Source organism: Glycine soja, chromosome 3 (assembly GCF_004193775.1).
Source record: "Glycine soja cultivar W05 chromosome 3, ASM419377v2, whole genome shotgun sequence".
Taxonomy (NCBI): Eukaryota; Viridiplantae; Streptophyta; class Magnoliopsida; order Fabales; family Fabaceae; genus Glycine; species Glycine soja.
The window spans coordinates 42,893,386-42,917,816 of record NC_041004.1 but is presented as its reverse complement, the minus strand read 5'-3'; the positions used below and the strand labels follow the sequence as shown (position 1 = coordinate 42,917,816).

At 31.5% G+C, this 24,431-nt stretch overlaps 2 protein-coding genes across 4 annotated transcripts; one reads left to right on the top strand and one right to left on the bottom strand.

The window, feature by feature from the left end:
* The first annotated feature begins 3,933 nt into the window (after positions 1 to 3,933).
* LOC114407269 (BTB/POZ domain-containing protein At3g05675-like) lies at positions 3,934 to 6,401 on the top strand. The gene is made up of 3 exons (XM_028370309.1): positions 3,934 to 4,100; positions 4,312 to 4,359; positions 4,834 to 6,401. Exons 2-3 carry the CDS (start codon positions 4,348 to 4,350, stop codon positions 6,142 to 6,144), a joined length of 1,323 nt encoding a protein of 440 aa, XP_028226110.1. The 5' UTR covers positions 3,934 to 4,100; positions 4,312 to 4,347; the 3' UTR covers positions 6,145 to 6,401.
* A 4,332-nt stretch (positions 6,402 to 10,733) lies between these two features.
* On the bottom strand, positions 10,734 to 15,322 carry LOC114407268 (BEL1-like homeodomain protein 1). Of its 3 annotated transcripts, none has more exons than XM_028370308.1 (8): positions 14,981 to 15,322; positions 14,635 to 14,750; positions 14,388 to 14,448; positions 14,028 to 14,122; positions 13,027 to 13,867; positions 12,176 to 12,549; positions 11,963 to 12,023; positions 10,734 to 11,886 (listed from the first exon to the last, which is right to left on the bottom strand). In XM_028370308.1, the coding sequence occupies exons 5-8, from the start codon at positions 13,813 to 13,815 to the stop codon at positions 11,071 to 11,073; spliced, it is 2,040 nt and encodes a 679-aa protein (XP_028226109.1). In that variant the 5' UTR covers positions 13,816 to 13,867; positions 14,028 to 14,122; positions 14,388 to 14,448; positions 14,635 to 14,750; positions 14,981 to 15,322; the 3' UTR covers positions 10,734 to 11,070. The 3 variants fall into 3 exon arrangements, with proteins under 3 accessions (XP_028226109.1, XP_028226108.1, XP_028226107.1); XM_028370307.1 differs by having other exon boundaries at positions 13,027 to 13,853; positions 14,388 to 14,496; positions 14,981 to 15,317; XM_028370306.1 differs by having other exon boundaries at positions 13,027 to 13,853; positions 14,981 to 15,317.
* Positions 15,323 to 24,431: the final 9,109 nt, after the last annotated feature.

The following is a 24,431-nucleotide window of genomic DNA, read 5'->3' as shown; positions in this document are numbered from 1 at the left end:
TATTAAAACCAAGCTAGTTTGCAGATATAAATAATCATATAAAGTTGTTGGAATTGCAAAGTACTGGGAAGAAAATTAGTGTACAAGTCTGAGATCGTAGCGTTTTATATATTCTACTATTCATCATTCTAACTTCTAAGTAAACGTTCCGTGGTCAAAGGAAGGAAAAAGTGGGTGAAAATTAATTAACAAACCAGAGATACGCGGAATTGTGGGGGGTATGAGCATGACTGTACGAGGTTACCAGGTGCGCGCGCGAGTAGAGACAGAAAGAGCTTCCAATGCAAAAAGACCAATGAACAACCAAAAACATCCAACCTAGTCGGATACCTGATTAAATTATATGTATAAACAAATTAGTTTTATCTTATATTATAAGTATTAAAATTTGAAGAATACGATTGTATATAATTATTATTATGTAGTAGTTAACAAAGTCATAAGTTATTGAAATGTTTAATTGAAATTAACTTTATTGCATACTTCTTAAAAAAAATTATTGCATGAGGGAGCAACGTCGTAGAGATTAAACAGGAGGTAGCTTCAGCGTGTTGCCAGGAGTTAATGGAGTAACAGGGATAAATAAGGACTTTTAGGGTAATGTAAAACAGATTAAGAAAATACATAAATTTTTTTAAATGACGTGTCAATATGTTAGCGGATGAGACAGAATTTGGGACATAGTAGGAGACAGTTATTTAAATCCCTTCACTTTTTCTAAGCTCGGTAGGACCATTAAGCATCAACCTAGCTTCCACCAATGTCTGAAAAGTTATATATTCTTTAGAGAGAAAAAATGTTTAACAAAAATATCGGCACGTAACTTCTTTTCTTTTTTACATATTATTCTTGAAAACATTTTTTTTATAATCATGCTAATTTTAATAATTTTTATTCCCATGTGTTTTACTGAGTTTGTTTTCTTAAATATTACTATTACATAAGACAAAAATGTGTGAGGAAAGAACATGTTTATTTATCGATGAAAAATAACATGTTATTTCCTATGTCCACACACGCGTGTTAGGTCTTACACTCTTTCTTTAAAAAAATTCTTAAATTTTTAGAATTTATTTGTTTTACGGTTTAAAAGTTGGTTCTTGAAAATGTAATATGAGAATACATATTCATGTTTAAATTTGGATTTGAGCCTAATTTATTGTCAAATTCATGGTGTTACCTATTATAGGCGGGTCCAAACATTTTACTTAATGAGAACAAAGAAATGGTCTATAATAAAATGGTTTAATTTTTTTCTCTAACTTATTTTGCTAGTTCAATTTGATATTCTTATTATTTGTATGTTCAATCAGGTCAAGTGTGTTTTTTTAAATAATTCAATTAGGTATTTTATTTTTAAAATGTTCAACTACATACTTTATTTTTTAAAATGAATTTAATTTGGTCTTAATTAAAATCAATTTACGTTTTACTTATTAAAACTTTTGAAGCAAATGAAAGAATAATGAGACTAAATTGAATTTATTTTATAAAATAAAAGATCTAATTGAACCTTTTAAAAATAAATTATCATATTTAATCATTTTTTAAAAACTACAAGACCTAATTAATCCAAGGAATATCAACAAGTGATGATAATTTTTTCTTTTCACTATCTATTTGGGATTATGTCAAGGTGTATTTTTGTATTACTAATTTACTACATATTTAATACTAAAAGTGTGAGAATGATAAAAATTAAAATAATAAAGTGATAAAATTAATATCAACATATTCTCTTTTTGACCTTATACTTTTCTTTATTGATTTTAATATATATATATATATATATTATATGGGGAGAAGACTTACTTTTTTTATGGGGACAAAAACAAATTCTTAAATATGTTTAAAAAAGAAAATAAAAATCTTGTATATATTCAATCTTGCAAATTTTGCGTTGAGATATCTAATAATCGATAAGAAGGAATGCATTAAAGATCCCACATTAAGACTTACCTCACCTACTTTTGACCAAGCTTGCCTCCGGTGCTACCTTTCCGCTCACATTCCTTCCATAAAGCCTGGCCTCTTGTACAGTAATATACACGTTACTAATTGTGTCACAAGTTATGTTGCTCTTCCAAATCATATATTTTTTAATTTTATTTTCTTATTTTTATCACGGTTATGTTTTTAACTTTTTAATAATTAATATTTAAAAAATTAAAGTGAGTCAGACTAGCTCAATTTAATCATGTGGTTTGAGGTAAGTTGTCAATTTCTTGACAGCTATTGTATCCTGTACTTCCATTATTGTATCCTGCATCTCCTATTATATTTCAGAATACCTATTCTGAAATGTAAATTTATATTTCAAAATAGGTTTTTGATAATGCAATGAGATGAGTTAAATACAATAGTATGAGTGCAGAAAATAAATTTCTTTCCTGACTTGCTAAGAAAAATGGAATTGGGCTGTCTTGCTAAGAGTTGAAGCTAATTTTGTAACAATAACTAGCAAGCCCAATTTTACAAGCACGTAACAAGAACCAATAAGGCCCATTTAATAACAAGAATGCAACAACCAGAGCTCTTCTTGCAGCTTACAGTAAAATCCTCCTTTATCTTCATCTACATGCAATCTTGCCATCATCCTCCACCGCTACCATTGTTGCCTGTATGCTTACCATAGATGCAATGGGATACATCTGCATTTATTCCTAGGTTGTATGGACTCAAACCACTCATTGTCATCCTGGACATCTGTTAATAGGACCATGTCATCCCCCGTAAGTCATTCCCAACCCCTTTCTCTCTCTCTAAAAACAAAAAACAAAAATCTAACCTTACTTCAATCTTCTTGTTGATTAATGTATATACTGATCATTCATGAAATGGAAAATCAAACTCTTTTTATGTTTTTAATCTCATGAATCTAAAATGTTATTTCCTTTCTCATGTTATAATTGTTGGGTTAAAAAAAATTGATCCAAAATGATTGTTATTTTAATTTTTAATGTAATATTAGTTTTTTTTTTACTTGTGTTTCTTATAATAATATTGGATTAATTTTATAAAATTATTATTTTCTTTTATAGATTTATTGTTTTTATTTGTGTAAAAATTCTAGGAGTTTGGACCAAAAGGAAATAATTCCATTTAAAATTTATCTGAATATTTTTTGAACTAAGATGGGTAGGTCGAAATTTTTTTTGATACAAAGTCATAAAAAAATTCATAATTTTAATTTTTTTTAATGGTGAAGTCGTAAAAAAGTTCTACTACTTTAGTTTTTTTTATAATTATTTTTATAAAGTCATAAATTTTTCACAATTTCAAAGTTATGATTAATTTTTTTTAATAAAATTTGAATGACTTTAAAGTCATTTTAATTATAATTTTATATTTTGTTGTTTAATTATTTTAAAATTAAAAATGATTATAATTCATATTTTTTTTTTATAATTTACAATTTTAAAGTTGTTTAAAATTAATTCAAAAACAAAAAAATATGACATTAAAGTCCTGAAAAATTTACAATTTTATACAAATAATTAAAAAAATAAAATGGTTAGATTTTTTTGACTTATTATAAAAAATCGAAGTTATGAATTTTTTTTACAACTTTTCATAGTCAAACGTTTATAAAAATTCCTATCACTTGCTCGATTTATTCAAAAAATACTTCAATTTGATAAATTCCAAATATAATTATCTTCTTTTGGTCAAAACTTCAATGACAATTATATTGAGCCAGCAATAAAAATCAAATAAAGTTGTTCCTAAAAATGATAACTTCAAATATTAACATGGAAAGTAATTTTTTTTGTTCTTGAATTATAACTTATATTATGTTATGAAGCACTGTTACCCTTGCACGTGTACGTAGGATTAAATAATTTCTTAAAAAAATCTGATAGGACAAATTAATTAAGTCTAGATACATTTAATTTTGTTAACAGGTCACACAGAACCATATATCCATGGCAAGTTGGGCAAGTTGGCAAGTTGGCAGAGAGAACGCAACCATGATAAGAAGCAAGCAAATTGGTAATAAGACAGGGCCGTAGGGGACTGCGAATGTGAGTCTTCTTCCATTGTCAGCCTCAGACTCAGGGTTTCCACTTTCCGCTCACATGGAAAATCAAAGAGATCCGGTATTTATTTTTTCATTTTAATCCTTTGACTCTTCGGATTCTCCGATGATTTCATTTCACTTTTGCCTCCATTTGATAATCGTTGCCCGCAATTAACCGACCCTCTGTAACGCAAGATCGCATGCATCTTACCTGTTTTACTGATTTGGTTTTCAGCTACTTCCACGTCCTTCAAAGTTCTTACTTTAACTCTTGTTTTTGTGAATTGCAGGTGTAGAAATCTCGTTTCTCAGTCATCTTAATCTCAATGGAATCTATTGTGAGTTTGTTTCTCCATTCTCTCCCCCTTCTATTTTATCCCACCATCAAATTTTACCACTATTAATATGACTTTATGAAGCCTTAAAATTTTTTAAAATAGGCTTTTATGTTTTATTCTTTCATATATTGTCTCCCTAGCTAGATTAATGTTGCATCAAACTGTGAATTGGAGTGCCTCTATTATCAACATTAACCAAGGTTTTCAATTGGCGCTGTTCTGTTGCATTCCTTGATATTGCGGGAAATAGTGGACAAATGCATCCAATGCAGCTACAATTGCAGTCATGAACACCTTAAAAACCTTGATGTTGTAGCTGAAATCGCGGTTGCGAACTGTTTTTTAGAACCTTGGCAATAGTCGATGCCAGAGTGAATCTCTTCCAGATTTCAATTGTTATTACCTTCTAAATGTATGGTGTCGTAGTCTCTCGTGTTTCTGTTATTAGTAATTACACTCTCCTCTTTCATCCAGGGTAAAGAAGAAAAAATTGCTTGTGTGATCGGTGACCGATCAACTAGTGATGTTGTTGTGAGGCTACGCACACAGGAAGGTCGAGATGATTGGCTGTACTGCCATTCAGAGATTCTTGTGAAGAACTGCAAGTATTTTGCTGATCGGTTGTCTGAGAACTGGCCAACATGTCAGATCCTTGATTCCCGCAACTGTGTTGATGTCTATTGCCAGGAGTTGAATTTTGATTACCATGTAAATCTTATACGCCTTCTCTACATTGTCATAGATGGTTCAGTTGATGATTTGTGGCATGGTGTTAGGAATGCCCTTGGCATTCTGCAGGTCGCTGTTGAGCTTGGATGCCCACAAATTATAAATGCCTGTGTGAATTACTTAGAAGCGGTGACATGGGAAGAGGCTGAGGAGGATGAGATATTGAAAATTGTACCTCGAATGGGATTACAGGCAGAGCCTATCCTAGCTAGACTTCAACCAGTTAACCAGTCTGCTATTGTAAACATCTTTGTCTCTGCCCTCCGCTTTGCTACATCATCTCCACCTCCACAAATGAATGATCTTAAGTCTTCGGCACAAGAGCAACTTGAGTACATGCTAACTGAAGATGATGATGCCCCTTTGTTGACAGCTGATGACAACATAAAACTTGAGGTTAAAGAATGTGTAAACAGACTACTTTCCCAGTTTAACGACTCATTAACAGCTTTGTTCTGTGGTTCCACAGAATCACTCTCTGAGGCTGGAAATATTCAGTTGTTTAAATCCTATTTGACTGATTTGTCATGGGCTTGTCAGATATTGAGTAAGTTGGAAATTATGAGGGAGTTTGTTGAGTATTGGTTTGATGCATCGGATAAGATTGTCAAGGTGCTTGAACAAGGAAGTTCTACAACTGAAGTAATTGAGATAAAATTAAGAGCTATTGAGGTGACATCAAAGGTTTTAGAGGCAATTGGGTATGGCACTGTTATATTGCCAACTGCAAAACGCCTTCAGGTCTTGAAAGTGTGGCTTCCATTTGTGAGGGTTACAAAACCATTGATTGATTCTGTCACGATGAATTGTGAGAATGCCATGCTTCTTAAATTAGATGGCCAAATGTGGCAATCCTTAGAATCCACGTTTGTGTCTATCATTCTTGCATTGCCTTCAGGGGATCAAGCAGAGGTTTTAACTGAGTGGCTGGATAATGAGTACATGCAGTATCCAGACTTAACTGAGGCATTTGAAGTGTGGTGTTATAGGTCCAAGGTTTCTAAGAGAAGACTATCATTGCTAGAGGATGAGCATGCCATGACTAACTCATTTTGATGCTTTCACAAATTCTGTTTCTTTATATTAGACTACTAATCCAAGATTTCTACCTTGTCAAGGCATTTGAAGAGATCATCTCTTTTTTGCACATGAATGGAAATTTTTGTAGGAGGCATTTAAAATCTCCATTTCTCATCAATTCAATGTAAATTATGGTGAAGAGTTTGTAAAATGTTGTAGTTTCTAACTATGAACTGTAAAGGATGTATTTTTGAAATAATTGATTACATAGTAAGCAAAATCACGATACTATACTTGTTGGCGTTAATTCTGCTTGGGCATTTCTAGTTACATAGAGATGTAGCTCAAGACGGGTTGGTGTAGTTTGTTAACTCGATAGAACGCATACGTATGAAGTTCTATAGTATTTTTTTAAGAAACAACTCATTTTGACGTTGACTTTTGACAGATAAGGAGAAAAGTGAACTATGCATAAGAAAGAATGATGCTCCTTGGTTCTAGGGACGTAAATGAAGGTAAAAGATAAAATAGAAATTGAGAGTAGTTTGTGAACGTTGAATTCGAGTAATTTCTTGGAAGATTGAAATTTTAAATCTTGGCCACCATGTAACCTGCAAAACAATTTCATATCCCAAATCCTATCGGCTACCTCTTCTGTAAGAGGATAAAACTAAGCTGCAAAGATAGTGAAAAAAATTTACAAGTTCATGTACTCTTAATGGTTGAGTAACATAAATTGACATCATTGATGCACAAATACTCAGTTTCCTCAATTGAAATTCAACACAGAATGATGTTTTGGTTATTTTATCTTCATTTCACAATTTAAATTAGAGTAGTTGTGCGAAAAACAAATTTAATGAAAATATTACTTCCGATTTTAAAAATACTTAGTTTGTGGGTGAGGTGCTCTCCACTGTGTTTCTCAGGTCTCTTTGATAGTAAAGCTTAATTACGGATTAAAAAAAAAGCTTAATAACCGATTATACACACAGTTGTGTAACAGTCATTGTAGATTGATAAACTATTATGATGTCATTAAAGGGTTGTAACAGGTCATTATTGGATAATTTATGAAGAGAACAATTATGTTATTGAAAGTAGGCTAGTTTTTAACCCAAACTGTCCAATATGATAGGCCAATCTTTGGCTATACATATCATAAACCCGAGAGTGCTAACCTTAAGAGGCAGAGGTAATCAAAATATAAGGTCATAGGTAGAGTTGTGATTTTGGACATAAGGCTAACGAGTTACTATTGGCCCTACAAACATTATTTTAGGTCTCTACAAAATTTTTAACTCTTTGAAAAAGATTATTTTATCCTTACGTTTACATACATAATAAAAATATGATTTTGTTGTAATTTTTGTTGAGATACACAATAAAATTGTATTTCTATTTTGTATTTTAAAAACAAAAAATAAATACGCAATGAAAACACAATTATGTGATCTTAGTTGAGACTTTTTTTTTTGTTTTTACGATTCTTTTATTAATTGCAAATGCAAGTTATCTTTTTTAAAGTAATCAAATTAACTGTAATATAACTTACCATTTTTAATAGTACTCAATATCTTTTTTTGATTAAAATTAAATTAATTGGATACAAGTTACCATTTATAAAGATAATCAAATTAATTATTATAAGAATTTCCTTTATTTATTGTAATCAAATTAATTCATGATATTATTTTAATTACAATTAAAAGGAGTAATTTATGACATCCTTAATTTAAATCTAAATAAAAAGTCATTTATGTAACAATTAATTTGATTACTATTAAAAAAAAAAGTAATGTGGGTCACCATTAATATAATTTGTATCAAAATTAATTCAAGTAAAAAAGGTAGCCTAACTCTTCAATTAATTTTTCGTGAAAAAATATTAAACAAAAACACATTTTCGTTGTATAAAAATGAGGTGCAAACAAATTACACTATAAAAATGGTTTTTCGTTTTGGATTTTGCACAAGAAAACACATTTTCATTGTGTAAGTTTTTCACACTCCTTTTTTATACAACATAAACATGTTTCCGTTGTTATATCTAGGGTGGAAAAAAATATATAATTGAATTATGATTCCGTTATAATAAAAGAATGCCAAAACTATATAACAAAGGAATCATGATTTGGTTGTATATTTTGTTCAACGAAATCATGATTCCATAGAAAGGATAATTTTAGAATAAAAAAAATTCCAGCCCCTTGATAGGGGCCAAGAGCAATTTCCATGTGCTAATAGTAATTCCCTAAGGCGGATACACTTGGTCCTCTATAATGACCCTATGTTTTTAGCCCACCTAATGATAGGACCAACAGTTCTCAATCCACATAACTCCCACTTAATATGATGGGTCATCGCTTAAGGAGGGTTATCCCACTAGTCATACCATTTTAAGAATATTTTTTTTAATTATCTAAAAAATATATTTTTCAATTCGACCGTAATAAAAATAATTTGAACTTGGCCTCATCCTAATTAATTTGAACTTGACCTAATCCAGAATATTTTGAAGTAGTTTTTAGTTAGAATAAATTCACCTTAGCCTTAGCTAGAATATTTTTAGCTTGGCCTTGACTAAGGGTATTTTCGTCCATCCTGGATTAGGACATTTTTAATCATCTTTGATCGACGCTATTTTTGATTAATCTCTGCTGAGACATTTTAAAATATTTGTTAGTTTTTTTGGTTAACATTATGGAAATAGGTTAATGCTTTCGGAGATCATTTCTTTACGTTTTTGGAAAATGACAAATTTTCAAATAACATTGTCTTACTTTGATGTCAATTGACTAATTTATAGACCAACTCCAAAACTTTTAACATTAATCAATTTTACAATTAATTTACCAATTACAAAATAATCTGACAGTCGCTTTAGGATGTTAAATATAATGTACGGTTGGAATTTTACTAGAGAGATAAAGGAGAGAATTTTAGATGGTATCAAACATACATAAAGTTTGGTCAAAACCAATTTATGTTGTATTCAATGCGTGTTCGAACCGTGTAGCTATCGTGTACCAATTTCAGACAATCATCATATGAGTGCCTTGTGCATGTTTGTGTTAAATTGACGTGCCAACTATCAGTTATGGTGGGAGATATCAAAATCTTTAGCAACAACTTGAACCTAAGAATTCTCCTGTAAGCCAAAACAGCAATATTAACCAAAAGAATATGGTTTTGATTACATAGCTTTTCCTAATATATTAGCAAAGATCTACTACGACAATTTAACCGATGCTTAAGCTCAAATAATCTGCTTGTTTGATTGAAGTAATATCGCATTAAGCGCCTGATAGATGGCTCATGTATGAATGATGTTATTAAGAGCATATCCAATAGGATTTCTTAAAAATAAGATATGTATTTTATGTCAGAAATAATTTCTTAGTAATAAAAAATAATACTTATCCTATACATAACAACACCATAATTAAATTATAATTGAGTGAAAATAAAAAAATATAAAAGTATAAGTTTTTTAAAGTTTTTTAGAGTTTCTTAACATTAAAACAAAATTATGTATAAATTTCTTACAATGACATAACACTTTCAGAACTATAAAAAATAACTTAAAAAATTTCTATTAAAAATGATCTAAAAAGAAACTTTTAATAGAGTTACCACATAAGTTATATTTACTTGAAAGTTTTTCTTTTTTAGAAGAATATTTACTTGAAAAGGAAAATATCATTTTTGTGTTACCGTAAAGGGTTACTGATTCTTGTTTAGTAATCTTTGTACCAAGTTAATTCAATTCAACCAATCTTTTTTTTTCTGTGACTAAGTGATATTTATTTACCTTCACACTTGTTAAAAAAGTTTCAAGTAAATAATTAAATTAGTTTTTTAAAATTAATAAATTCAAATGATACTGAACTTGATTCTTATAAACAAGATCTTCATTTAAACTTATAAATGAAAAAAAAATTATTAAAAGAAAAAATCTCATAAAAGATGATTAATCAAATTATCTGACAAAAATTAAACTAGTAAATACTGAATATTCCAGGTTAATATCTTTATTGACAAAAAGAAATAATCTCTAAAAGATTTAGTGTTAATCATATTAATTTTTAAATAATCTAGATTATGCTTGAAGTCTTTAAACGTGTATTGTGAAGATTAATTTCACTAACGAATATATCTCAACATTAATTGTCATTTACTACTAATTTGAACAATTTTGATTACTAATTCTTCAGAGGGAGTATAAGTAAATAGGCTTCGCCCGGCCCAACCAAATCGTGTGAAGAATGGTAATTTCTATCAAGGAAAAACGATTCAAGAGATATGTTTAGTAAACACACATGAGCTTATCTGTACCTCTACCTTCTATTTCATACACTGGCAAATGAGAAGATTTAGTGCTTGTTTCTACTTGTATCAAATATGGCTTCAAAGTTCAAACCTAACTCTTCAGACAAATTTTGCTTTCATTCCTTACGAAAAGAAAAAACTTTCTGTAATAACATTTCACACTCTAATTTCATTTATTACATTTTTCTAGATTATTTTTTTATTTCAAATGTCCAATCATAAAATGGCCTTGGTACTTAAAAAGAAAAAAAAAATTAAATCGCAACTGGTTCTGGTTTCTGCAGTAAAAGATATGTAAAACACCACAACATATATTTTCAATCAAAGATATATTGGTATCTTTTACCAAAATAAAATTTATGACAACAATCCATCTATCCCAGCTTCAGAACTTACAAAAATAATATACAACCTCAACCATATACTTTCAAATCCTAAGCTATCTAAGAACTCAAATGGTTCTATGCAGGGTATAAACCTATACTAAAGTAAAATTCCTTCTTTCTTTACACTACAATTGTTCGCCACTCCCCGACATAATAGCAGAGGTCTAAGAAGAAATTGTGAGGGACTTGGAAACAGCGAGTAGTAGCAGTGTGCTACCACATTGCTCACCTTTCAATGTCTTATTTAGGTCACAAAGTCTGGCAACAATTGTGCAGCAAACCTCTTTGGGTTTTGCATGCTGATACTCTCATAAGCAGCTGTTGAGTGAGGAGAGGAAGTGCTTATGGCACCAAACTCGTTTGGTTCACCAATGTCCAAGCTTCTTCCCAGTTGAATGTTTTGGTTTGGGAGAAATGTTTGATGAGTTCCTGGTAATGAGTCAAGACCAAGAGTGAGGGAAACACCATTACCTGAAAGCCTTGGTGTAAACTGCTCTGTGTCAAACCTTCCAATATCCCCAATTGGATACTGTCCAAACCCACCATTAAAGTTTGTTTGATTTCCCATGAAAGAGGACTCATTTCTGCCTTGCCTTTCAACCCCAAATTTCATTGAGAGCTGCTCATTGTTTTCATCATTGGGCTTCACATCCATGCTCATTGAAGGGACACTATTTGGGGAATGCATCATCTCATGGTTCCTTGGTTTCTTGGGACTTCCTTGTGTGATCCCATCTAGCTCTGATGACCCCATGAAGCTGAATCCTGATTGGCTTCTCACATTCACACCAAGTGGTGATGTTGATGGCCTAGAAACTGAAACCATAGCAGTGTTCTGGCTCTTAGAAACCTCATGTTTGGAATTGAAACTCTTAGCTTCGGTTTCATTGGAAGGACCTTTGTCTTGTGGGGCTGACATTTTCGAAGCAGAATCTTCATTGCTCTTGCTTGATTTATCCTCAGACCGATTCTGTTCATGATCCTTCATCTCCTCCGTGTACATTTCCTCCACCATTGGCTTCCAAAGCCGAACTCGAGCATTTATAAACCAATTTGAAACCTGTAACACAACAAACATTATTAAGAGGAAGAACCATTCACCAAATGAAATAGTCAAATACCATTAGTTTAGTTACCTGGCTCCTTGTTAACCCTGTTTGTTTTGCAAGCATGTGCTTGTCCGAATCCTTAGGATAACTGAAATCCAAACAAAGTTATTTCAGCACAACATGTATTATCTTTGAATTAAATTAACAGTAAACATTTAAAATGTTGTAAACTTTTTCCATAATTACTTACAAGAGAATAAAATAAAAAGAGAGAACTTTTATAAATGTAAGTGTGCTTACGGGTGGAGGAAGTGTTCGAAGAGCCAAGCACGAAGAACAGAAACGGATCTTTCAGGCAATCCTCTCTGGGGTCTCCAAGCATTGTGCTGGATCATTCCCAATTGTTGGAGAGCTCGCTGTTGCCGAAGATGATGGTCAACATATTTGAGCCTCGAACCTTCCATTTTACCTCCAAAGCAATCTTCTTCTCCTAAGCTCTTATTCGCAGTGCGAACCTGCCCTGCAATTGCATCTTTCAAGCACCGAAACTGCTTCGAGATTGTTTGCAATGCAAGGGCAGTGTAAGTCCTTGCTGAACCAATCCCCGCAGCTTGCTCAAATGATGAACCCACTATCTCCATCTGCTGGTGGTACTGCCTGTACCTTTGCTCCACCTTCAAGAAAGAAAAAAAAAACTACATCAATAAACTTTCTATTAATTCAACTATCACAAATATTTTATTAACTGCAATCAACCACAACCATGCAATTTAAGACCATTAGCCGCCATTCATAATCTTTCAAAATTTACATTCACTAATCATTAGATTAGATTGTTTTTGTTATCGTTTTTCAGAAACAAATCATGTTTGAGGACACAGTATCAGATAATAAATACGAACTAATCCATTTTGTTAAACCCAACTCGATTCATTAGTCAATAGATAAGATGAAGCTATAATATGTGCTCCAGCACATGTAGCAGCAATACCAATATTAAAAGCCAAAAACAATACTACTATAATAGTATGTTTGAAAATTCGTTGAGAAGTAAGAAATTACTTGAGAAATATGAAAGTTATAACTTACTATTTGCTTCTGAGTAAAAACATGGAACCAAACACACTGCAATTAAAGTGAACAACACATACCTCATCAAGCATGCCAATTAGTTTGGCTTTCTTCATTTGAATTTCTTGTCTTTCTGCAGTTGATAGCTCAGAGCTGCGCTTTCCGTTCCCTTCCCCACCAACTGAACCATCTCCACTACCTGCTGCGGAAGATTCTCCAACTACCTTGTTCTGCCCCCCTCTTTTTTTCCCCAACTCAGTGCCAATTCCATTGTTAACATTCACAACCTCTTCTAGAAGCTCATGCGCTGCCTTCAAGTACTTTGAGCTCAAAAGCACGCTCTGAATGCCAGAAGCTCCGTTATTGGTAACCCCAGAAGCCGACGACGGCGACCCGCCCGATATGCGCAGGTCGTCGCCGGACATGGCCGGCGCCTGACCCTCCCGGAACGACCCCAACCCCAAAGACAGCCCCTGCTGCGCGCGTGGATTTTCACGCGCCGCCAAGGCGGGGTCGAGCGCGTTCCAGGGATTGTACTGCATGCGCGGCAGGAAGCCATGCAGGGCTGAGACATCGTGGTGCGCGTGCATGGAGTGGTGGTTGAGGTCTTGGGAATTTGGGAGAGGGATTCCAACGAATTGTTGGGTGTGAGATGGCGGCGCGTGGGGGTTAAACGAGTTATTATTTCCTCCAGCAACCGCGGCGGGGTTGAGAAACACGAGGTTTCCGGCGGTTTGTGAGGTTTGCTGCTGCGGCGGCGGCGCGTCGGAGTAGTGGATGTAGCCGGGGTTCATGAGGACAAGAGTTTGGAGTCCGTCGGCGCCACCCGATTGGATTTCGGAGTTACCATGATGAAAGTATGTCGCCATCGGGTTTTTTTGGAGTAAAATAGGTTGTTGTTACTTCACTGAAAAGAGAGCACTACTACAACGTTAGTTACGCGAGCCTTTCAAAATTCACATCCAACACATAATAGTAATAGTAATACCACAAGTCATCACAACCCTTTGTCCCAAGTCCCAACACAAAACCAAAACAAGCACCTCACAAAAACACACATGTAGTTGTGTTTGTGTCGTACCTTGGATGAATCTTGTAACGATCTGTGGATCAACCCATCAACACACAACTCCCAATAATTGATTCTTGTTAGTTAGCTTCTCTCTCAAAAGTATCCTGAAGAAACAAACAAACAGTGAAGTGCAAAAACCGATGAAGATTATTAAACCTGAATAATAATAATAATTGAGATCATGTTTCACTTGTAGTTCGTAATAATTAAGTTACATCTCAATTTGGTTCGGTTTTGTGCATGGTTTTGCCATCGTGGTGTTTCATGAAGTTTAAGAAAAAATTGAAGGAAATAAAACAAAGGAGATAATATTGCATTATTTATATATGTTAGTTAATGAAATGAAATGATAAGGTAGCTGTAGTATACCTGCAGGTGTACAGTGAGAGAAAAAATTGGGGTGCGCACGTGCTTCATGATCGTTTCTGAACTGCACGGGAAAGAACAAAGAAGAATTTCGTGAACAATGACTAGAAACCTATGAGAGGGAGGGAGAGAGAAAAACAAAGACAAGCACGCACACGCACAGTTTAGTCTCACCCATGAAAGCAAAATACAGTTATGTGTATAACGAAAACAACATGAAAGGAGAAAGAAATTGATGCATCAAACGCACCTGTCAACGTGCATATGTGATCTATCTATCTATGTTTGAGATTTCATCAGTCGCTTCACACACACAAAGAGGAAAGCTCTCTGTCAGACTCAAAATCCGCTGCAATTCTACCCCAACTGAAAAGGGTAAAAAGGAGTTGAAGAGAGAGATGGTTAAAAAAGACTCCGGAAAAAGATGCCCATCTTTGTTCACTTCATTTCATTATCCACACATTTATGATCATTTTCTTTTAAAAAAAATGTTTTTTTATATGAAATTCTGGGTATGGGGGAATTTTTTTAGAACAATGAAGTTAACATCCCTCAGTGGCTTTTATTATTTTTTTTTTTTTTTGAAAAAGAAGTACCTGTGAATAGATCAAAACAGGGGAACTTCTTTTGATTTGACCCTCTCTTTTCAAATCATTTGATGCACAAGCCAAGCACCCTTTGATGAGCAACAAAGAGCTTTTGAAGAGAGAGAGAGAGCAGTTCTGTGCTGAGAAATCTATAAAAATATATAATGAAAATGCAATCAAGGTGTGTCAGAAGATACAAACAGCTGAAAAACGAGGAAACGTCTCCTTCCGCAAAGCTTAATTAATTGTTTGTTTAATAAGAAAAAGAAAAAAATAATCAAAGGAGGATGATGATGGACAAGAAGCGGGTGGAGGGATCCCATTGCTCATTTCTCCATTAAATATCTTCTTGTCGTTTTCACAATTTCCATATCTTTTTCTTATCAACTTATTTGGGAATTTTTTGTGGTTGGATGCCTGAGTTTGAAGATAAAGCAATTAAATTGCTAAGGAACGCAGAACCAACTACCATAACACCAACTTTAATGCTTTCAAAGCTGAAAATATATTTGTCAAAATTATTTTTCCAAAATATTTAAATTAGAGTTGTATTTCCCTGTAAGGATTATCTCTTTATTTTTATTTATTTTTTAATTTGTGCATTATTATCTCTTAAACTTTACCCATTACCCTGCAGTGTGTAAATTTAACAGATTAAAAGTGTAACCGGAAAAAGAGAAAAGGAAAAGAGAGAGTTAAAAAAGCAAGGGGTCCCAATCAAGTGCATGTATGATGTGTCTATGAATCATGAGCCCCTAAATAAGTGGTCCCTCCTTGGCTCTCATGCATCAGACCTATACTAGCAGACATCAGCATATCACAATGATCAATAAAATAAAACAAATATAACACCAGGTCAAGAATTTGCATATATTATTATTTCTACTTGTTTCTTTTGACAATTTTATTCCTTCTCTCATTTTCTTATCCCCATACATGAAATCCTTATGTAATTATCATAATTTCTTTCTCAACAATTTTTTCATGGCAGCCAAAGGATCACTTGACTTTGGTGCGTGAAATTAAAATCAAATAACCATATAGTAGAAAGAAATGGACAAAGAAGGTAATGCACGGACCAATGAATAATTAGTAATAACCCTTTCCAGCTTGTTTGAGGTAACCCCATCATTCGCATGGAAAGACAGAGAATAACCATATTTATTAAAATTCTCATGAAGTGCAACGGCTATTTTCTACATCACAGCCTTTAAAAGTTTTCAATCACCATCAGTAACTATTATTGTGTAAGAATGAACAGTGACAAATTTAAGGCCTGTGATGTTAATAGGACTACAAATTTCGAAGTTGGGGACATTTCATTCATGTAGCTAGCTCGGGTATCAATTCCATCCATAAAGCAAAGGAGTATATATATATATAATGGTAGGCGCGCTATTAATATATAGTATAGTATATATTTATATAAAGGTTTCTATGAATGACCTTTTAATAATCAAGATGTCATTCTCGTAGAGATCAATGTCAATAGTATTTATTTCATATATACTTGTCTTGGATTCTTTCGTGAAAACTCATGGGAACTTTTTGTTCTATCGTTCCAGTTGCATTAACAGCCAACCAAGTATTCAGTTTTCAGTTTCCACAGCTAGTAAAAGCACATTGGATCTCCCCGGACACTTGTGAAAACCAGAGTAAAAGGGTGTGCTCAGTTACTCTCGATAGTGAATATTCATATGTCAGATGTCTCAATAGTTCAGGGTGTACTTAAAAAGGTACATGGTGTGATCTAGACGGGAATGTGGTTGTTTTCTGTCTTTTCTATTTTTTAAACGGGATAACTTCTTTCAATTCTCAGCATTTTTACAGCACATGCACTTTCCTTTAAGAAAAAGATACACCTCATTTCTTTATCTTCTTTCCCAAATTGCAAGGATAAGGATTCTAGTGAAGAAATGTTGAAATTTTGACCTAATTACGTAAATTAACAACTGAAATGTGTCACACTTTTTAGAGATGTGTATATTTTTATCATAACACATAATTTTTTAATATGTTAATAACTTATTTCAATGTTTGCCTTTGTCTAAACAAAAAACAAGAATTCCCATTGAAAGTGTCTCCCATTTAACCATTAGCTAGATTATCTTTTATAAAAAAAAATATTGTGTATTTTTTTAAAAAAGTAAATATGATTCTGATATGAGAAAACGGAGTAAATATAAAGTAATTAAATTGGCTAATTCAATTTTAAAATTTAAATATATAAATAATTGCATTAGTGGTACAATGCCGAAGGTGAACCCCTATACAATTTTTTTTCTAATTAAGGTATTTGCTTCTTTTTTTTTTAATTTAATTAATTTACCCTAGTTTCCCCCTCACTTATCCAAAATTTAAATTCTCTGATTTTTCAACACAGAGCCGCTGAAGAAAAGGTGAAATATGATTTCTTAGAAAAAGTTAAAGTGATATGGAAAAAAATATAGCTAATACACACATATTACCATATGTGTGATTATTTAGATGATAAAATAATTAATGGAAAAAGAAACATAGATGGTTCAAATTCTTCCTTTGGATTTAACTATAACTTGTATTATATAATTAATTGGATGCATGTACCTTTGCATATAATTTGTTTAAGTAAAACCATTATAGAATCCTAGAGTTAGCTAAGAAGGTGGAGGTTATCACCATGATGATGGTGACACGGAATTCAATTACTTTGGATAAGATGTTGTTTCCCTAGAGAAACAACCGAGATGCATGACACAATATAGTAATTAAATAACCAGATAATCAATTATTATCGGTCACGAAATCTCCTAATTGAAGTTATAATCAGGTGAGTGATTTTTTTAATCCAAGTTTTGTATCGTAACAATAGGCACCCCGGAGCCAATAAATTGCAAAATATGTACATGCCCGTACTGGTGTCCCCTAAAAGAATTTTAGATACTGTTGATTTTGAGCTAACCAAATAGATAACTGGCACACATCACATCATAAAAACCCCAATCTCTGATGATCCTGAACTCACCCTGTCGATGTTTATGGGTGTGGCTATATATATAATATAAAAGGGGATTTTGTAAGTGGCCGTGATGGTCCCTTTGTAAGTGTGCTCTATCAATTTCATTATTGTTATCATGGGACTCTTTGCTTGCTGATGCTTGTCTTGCCCTTTTGTTATTCCAATTTCTTATCTGAAGAAAATGACTTGAAAAGAAGAAAACACTGAGAAAAGGTCGTAGATTTCCTACTTAAACAATTCTATATATTTGTAGTTAGTATACGTCAAAAAGAGGCCAAAAGAAATGATCGCAAAGGTGAAAGTCAGTATGAAGTAACTAATACATATAAACATAAGTCATATATGTGCGCACCAATTGGAATAATTGAGATCTATCTAGTTGCATCAAAAGCATCATTGTTTACCAAAGAAGGATCAAAATTCTCAAAATATGGGTAATGCTCCATATGAATAAATGTTTTCAATTAGAAAAGTATAATGCCATCTTCTTTTATTTTAAAAAAAATAAAGGTGTGGAAAAGTGAATCTGAACTATTGAACTGAAGCTTCTAATCCTTTTCAGGTGGGTTAAATCAGCAAAGTAAGAAAATCCAGTAGATCTGAATTGATACAGTTGGTTAAAAATTTGGTAAATTCTCACGTTTTTCATGGGTATGAATTTGAATTCCTTAAGAGTATGTTTGGATGCAAAAATTTAAAATTCTGAGAAATTTTAAATTTTAAGAATTTCAAATACTTTAATTGAAATTCTTTTATTTTCAAAAATTTTGTATTTGGATAAAAAAAATTAAAATTATGAGGATGAAAAAAATGAATGAAAAAAAAAGATATGATTGGTGTGCTAGTTATATGTGTTTCTCTATATTCACACTCGATCGATATTTTAGGAGTTCAAAAGACTGTAAGAAGAAGAGAATTTCAATTTCTCACCTTAGGAAATTGAAATTTCAAATTTTTAGTTGTTTAAAATTTTGTTTTAAAATTTTAAAATTTTAAAATTTTCATAAAAAACATTCAAACAATGAATTCTGAATTACAGAAATTCAAATTCTCTGATAAATTACTTTCCTGAGTTAAAATTCTCTATCCAAACACACTCTAATATCAATTATCTCTCATAGATAATCTTTTTCAAAAAGATCCCCTATTGTTTAAAAATTAATTGAATAATTACAAAATTTATAACTGAATGAAATTATTGACACCTTAACATGTCATTCACATCCTATTTAATAGTATGGAAGTGCTACTATTCTACTGCTTTTCTAAAAAAAAATGAAAAATTTATCTGCAGCACAGGTTATGGTATACTGTGTCACGTGAGATTTTGACTGGGCAATGGCAGAGAGGGGGTCAAGGGTGCATGTATTTCAGTAGTGGACCCCTGTTTTTAATAGGGAAGAAAACTGAGAGTTTGTTTCGTGATCTTCACTTTCTAATTCTCTTATCTTTGATGAAAGGAATAGCCGTCTGAAGACGCAACTATTATTTGGTTTGGTTTTGGTGTAGGCAGCTGAAAGACTTACGACCGAAATAAAAGACCCCTAATATTGCCCGCAAAAGTCAAGGGGCCACAATATACCTACCAATGACCCCATGATCACCCCACTTGCTGCCACCAAGTTTTTCATAGTTCATCCCCCAACATCTGTATAAAGATAGAGATATGTTAATAGCAATACAGTGCGAATTTATAGATATAAAAGAAATAAGTTCAAATGCGTGATGTAATAAAGATGAAAAATTGATATTATAAAAAGTGTCGTAATATATGTATTATGAACTGGGCCTCTGGATAGGCCTATCCCAATGGATCTAATATGAGATATTTTAATATATAAGATATGAAACTTGGAGAAAATCCTTTGAAATCATGAAGAATAATGAAACTTGACCTCTTATTAGTTGACACAATCACACAAATATCTTATCTTGAACTGCTTAGTAAATCCACCCCGGTAGATTCATTAATAAATATCTTTCCAATGTTGAATCTTTCTCATTTCCTTTTATGTATGTTGAAACATGAAAACCATGCGTTCAAATTCAAACCCCCTTCCCCAACTTACACTTCATACAACTTTCAATAACTACAAATTTCCACAAAATTTTACACCTATCTTTGATATCAGGTATAGAATTTTATTTACTTGCATAGCTTCCCGCTCCTATGCTGGATAAATATTGTTATTTTTCTATATAAAAATAGTATTGATATAAAGAAGGATATACCATGAATATTTTATTTAAAGAAATGTGAGTTTTTTATTTTTGTAATTAAGTACAAGTAGCTACCAACTTACTAGAATTGATAATTGTCATTTGCCACATATCTCAAGGTTAACATCCTCATTTATAAACACAAGAGTTCATCTCTCCACTCATGCTCCACTTATATTACTACTTTACCAAAATTATAATTAAATGTTAAGATTCTTACATATATTGTCACCACATTCACTATGTTCCATGTTCAGGGTTCCGACTAATTTGCCCACCCTTGAATCAGCAATCTCCTCAAGAAACAGCTAATTATGTGAGTGCGGATCCATTTCTCATTGCCACCTAGGATCAATATACATAATTAATATAACTGTAACAATATAAAACCTCGTTAATATGTGTAATGGTGGGGGCTTATCCAACAACGTACACATATTTTATGACTACACGTAACTACTTTTAAAAAAACACATACACACGCAGAGATTTTCCTTACTATCCCTCTGATAATTTTCTAAAAGGGAATTAAATTATTGATGTTCACGAGAAGATCAGCATATACAATGTTTTCAATTATTTTATGTCTATGGTCCTGAAATTCTAAAGCAGGCGGCTACTATGCCCCAACTTTACGTACTTGGCCTTTTGTTGTGATATTATCCAACCTCAACTCATGGTTTGCGTGTCGTCGAAACTCAAAAGTCAAGAGATCGACTAGCTGATAGAAATTGAGAGCCATGTCGACAAGTTCATTGAATCTTCTTGACATGACTCCACCCGCTTGTTTTATTGTTTTGTTGGAATTGCCATGCCCTCGTCCTCCACATATGTAAAAGTCACCATTTGGAGAAAAAAAGTTACTCAATCCATCATGACTCAAAGTTAATCAAAATGCAACATTCAAGTCACGGAAAACAACGACAATTAATTTCAGTATTAGAAAGAAGAAGAAAAAATACCATACTGGTTCTAATTCCATGAAATTTAACCGATACCAGTTGTTATTAGTGTCTATTTTAGCTACATTGATGGTTTATCTAGTTAGGTTAGTTGATGAACCAGTTGTTAGGACGAGTCTCAAATGACTAACATAATTCATTGTTTTTTAACAAACATAAATTCATTGTTAAATTATATGGATTCACAGAAGAATAATAAACATTAGGATTAATGCAATTAATATAGTACGTCCCTGTCTAATATATATTAATTAATCTATTAATATAGAGTTTATACTTGTATCTCCAACAGTTGATATTGATCTTTAAGTTAATTTGATCTCATTTGCCTTTTAAACTTGAGACTAGAGGATTAGAAGCCCTCCCAGTGATCCAAGAGGTTTGGTTTGCTGTAACTTTGACTCTACGACTACATAGAAATTAGATTTTTTTTTCCAGTAAATGTATGACATTCGATAAAATATAGATTTTTTTTTATTTTTTTTTTGTGTATGAATGGGTAAGGACTAATCTTAGATTTTTGGAGGGCGTCTCTGCATTATGCTGCAGAAATATTGACATTGTGTTGTAATTGAGTTTTTTTTTTTTTTTATAGGCGTTGCAATTGAGTTGTGGTACCCCTGTTGTATCCTCTAATTAATATTATTTCTATTTGACTGTTAAAAATAAAGGCCGTCTTGTAGTTGTATTAGTGAACGATGATATAAATTTGAAATTAGTATAACATTCCTCTTTTTAAACTCACTATGATATTTTATGCCGTAATATTTCATTAAATATTGTTGTTGTTTGGAATCTTTCAACAGATAGTCTATTTTTTTATATTTCCAAAATCAATTTTACTTGCTTTTAGGATCCCACAGATCAATATATAAGACCTTTATGTATATTTTGTCTTAAGTCAAATAAGTTTAATTATAAAATTTTTAAATGGTAAGCAAAAAAAAATAGATATATAAATAATATCAATTAATTCTTTTAAATCATCATAAATTGTATAATTTTATATTTACAAAGCTTTTAAATTTTTTTCATTCTGATATGATTCTATTGAAATGTTACAGTTAACCTCAAAGGAAAGGACACAATCACGCCAGAACCTTATCCCCTCTATAACAAGGCTAATTGCACTCCAAGTTCAAGCTCAAAAAGAAAGAGGTAAACAAAAACTTTTTTGAATAAATCAGCCGTATAGACAAACCACCCATATATTTCAAGAGATATAAATTATGAAATATATTGTTAAATATCCTAAAAAACTTTGAATTCTTTTTTATATTAAAGAGTTCGAGAATCTTACCATATTATCAATCATTTTTAAAACTTTTATAATTGAACATTTTAATCTGTAATTTTTAATTTAAAAATTATACATGAATTTTTAATTATTATTTTTTAAAATTAATATTATTTTATTTAATATATTTATACATGTTATTTTTTATTTTAATATATGAACATTTTAATCTGTACTATTTAATTGATTTAAATAAACACTAGCAACCCTATGGGAAAATAAAATTTCTATCCAATATTTACGAGCGCAAGTTTCTTCTCTTTTTTTTAGTGAATGTGCTACCACAGTTCTAAAGACCAAATTATTTCATTTTTTTTTTCTTTTGTTGAATTATTTTTCATCCTTGTGACCTTGTCATTCTGGTGCCTTGAATTTTAATGGATGTATGTTTTCGATAGAAAATATTTTATACAAAAATGAGATGATTAAATTTGAATCATATAATTGAATATTGGGGATCAAAGTTTAAGTCACATAATTATTTAAATGATCATGTAACATTAAATTTTAACTCTTTAATTATGAGATCAAAATTTAATTTTCTCACTCTTATATAACATTTAATCCTATATATAAACGGTCAAGATTTAGCATTTATTCTAAATGGACAATCTGGAACCTTGGCAGATAGAAACTTGGGAGAAACTAGGAAGGCAAGTATTGGACACTTTCCGCATATCTCTCGTAGGGCTTGTGATATGTTATTATAGGGATATTTGTGAAACAGGTTGAAATAAATTTATCTTTCTTTTTATCTGGATCTAAATTTTTATATAGTCATTTATTTGAATTAAATTAAACCTTACACTGTATGATGTAAGATCACATCATCCCATGTTGTTGACATAATATATCAAATTAATTTAGGATATGCGTATATATAATTGTATCATAAAATCAAAGATTAATAAAATTGTAACTAAAGTGTATTTTGTGCAATATACATTTGAAGATAAATAGTTATTAATATAACATTATGTAATATATTCTTTTACTGAGTGAAGAACTTTTATTATTAACTTATAATTATTTACAAACTATACTTTAAAAAAATATAAGATATCATATTGAATTGAGCCGATCCAAAAACATAACATCAAAATTTATTCAAAGCATATTGATCATTGAGTCTAATTTCTAAAGTTAATCTTTTTTTAACTCAACTTTAGAGTGGAACAAATTAGTGTCACGTGACGGGTATGTTCTTCCATCTTATATATCAAATGCTGGTAAAAGTATGCGCACCAACTTTATACCCATTGAGAAATTTGCATTCCTAAAGTTATTCCACGCAAGTTAACCTTTCAAATTTAACGTAATAAGTTAACCATAAAAATAATGCAATAATAGCTTTTTTTTATATCCAATAATATGTATAGTGATATATAGTGTCATGTCTTTGAAAAAAAGATGTGTAAGGTTCATACAATACACACAAAAGAAAATCCTCTTCCAATTATATTGGTAATCATTATAGACAGAATATTTAATTAATATATTTTAAGTTACCTATGCTCGATCCAACCGGTATAAGTATCCATCAAATGTCAGTTTTTTTTAGCATCCCCTATGACTTTCTTCAAATATTTTTCCAATTAAACTCATTGGCTTATATGCTGCTTTTGTTTTGATTGAGATCTAGACGTTCATTTTATGGAATCATTTTAACCTTTTGGGAGTTATATTTTTTGGAATATTAATATATATATATATATATATATATTAATTTTTAATAATTCTATGAATATTTTAAAGTTTTAAAACAATAAATAAAAAATTGAAGTTATAGTGGAATTAGAAAATAATTTGTCATATTTTTACAAAAAAATGTAACTTTTTTTATCTCATTAGCATGAGAATAAAAATATAAACACGTGAGTGCAACTTTCTTGAGAATAAAAGTTATATGAAAATATATTTTGATAACCTCCTCCCAATAAATATGAGAATAAATATTTTTATTTTTATATCCTTAGATTATAG

Excerpts from the sequence above, each read along its gene's own strand:
- LOC114407268 (XM_028370308.1), bottom strand. The coding sequence starts at position 13,815 with ATGGCGACATACTTTCATCATGGTAACTCCGAAATCCAATCGGGTGGC. Across the intron at positions 12,550-13,026 it reads TAATTGGCATGCTTGATGAG|GTGGAGCAAAGGTACAGGCA; the intron begins GTATGTGTTGTT and ends TCTTTCTTGAAG. Across the intron at positions 11,887-11,962 it reads CAGGGTTAACAAGGAGCCAG|GTTTCAAATTGGTTTATAAA; the intron begins GTAACTAAACTA and ends GTTGTGTTACAG.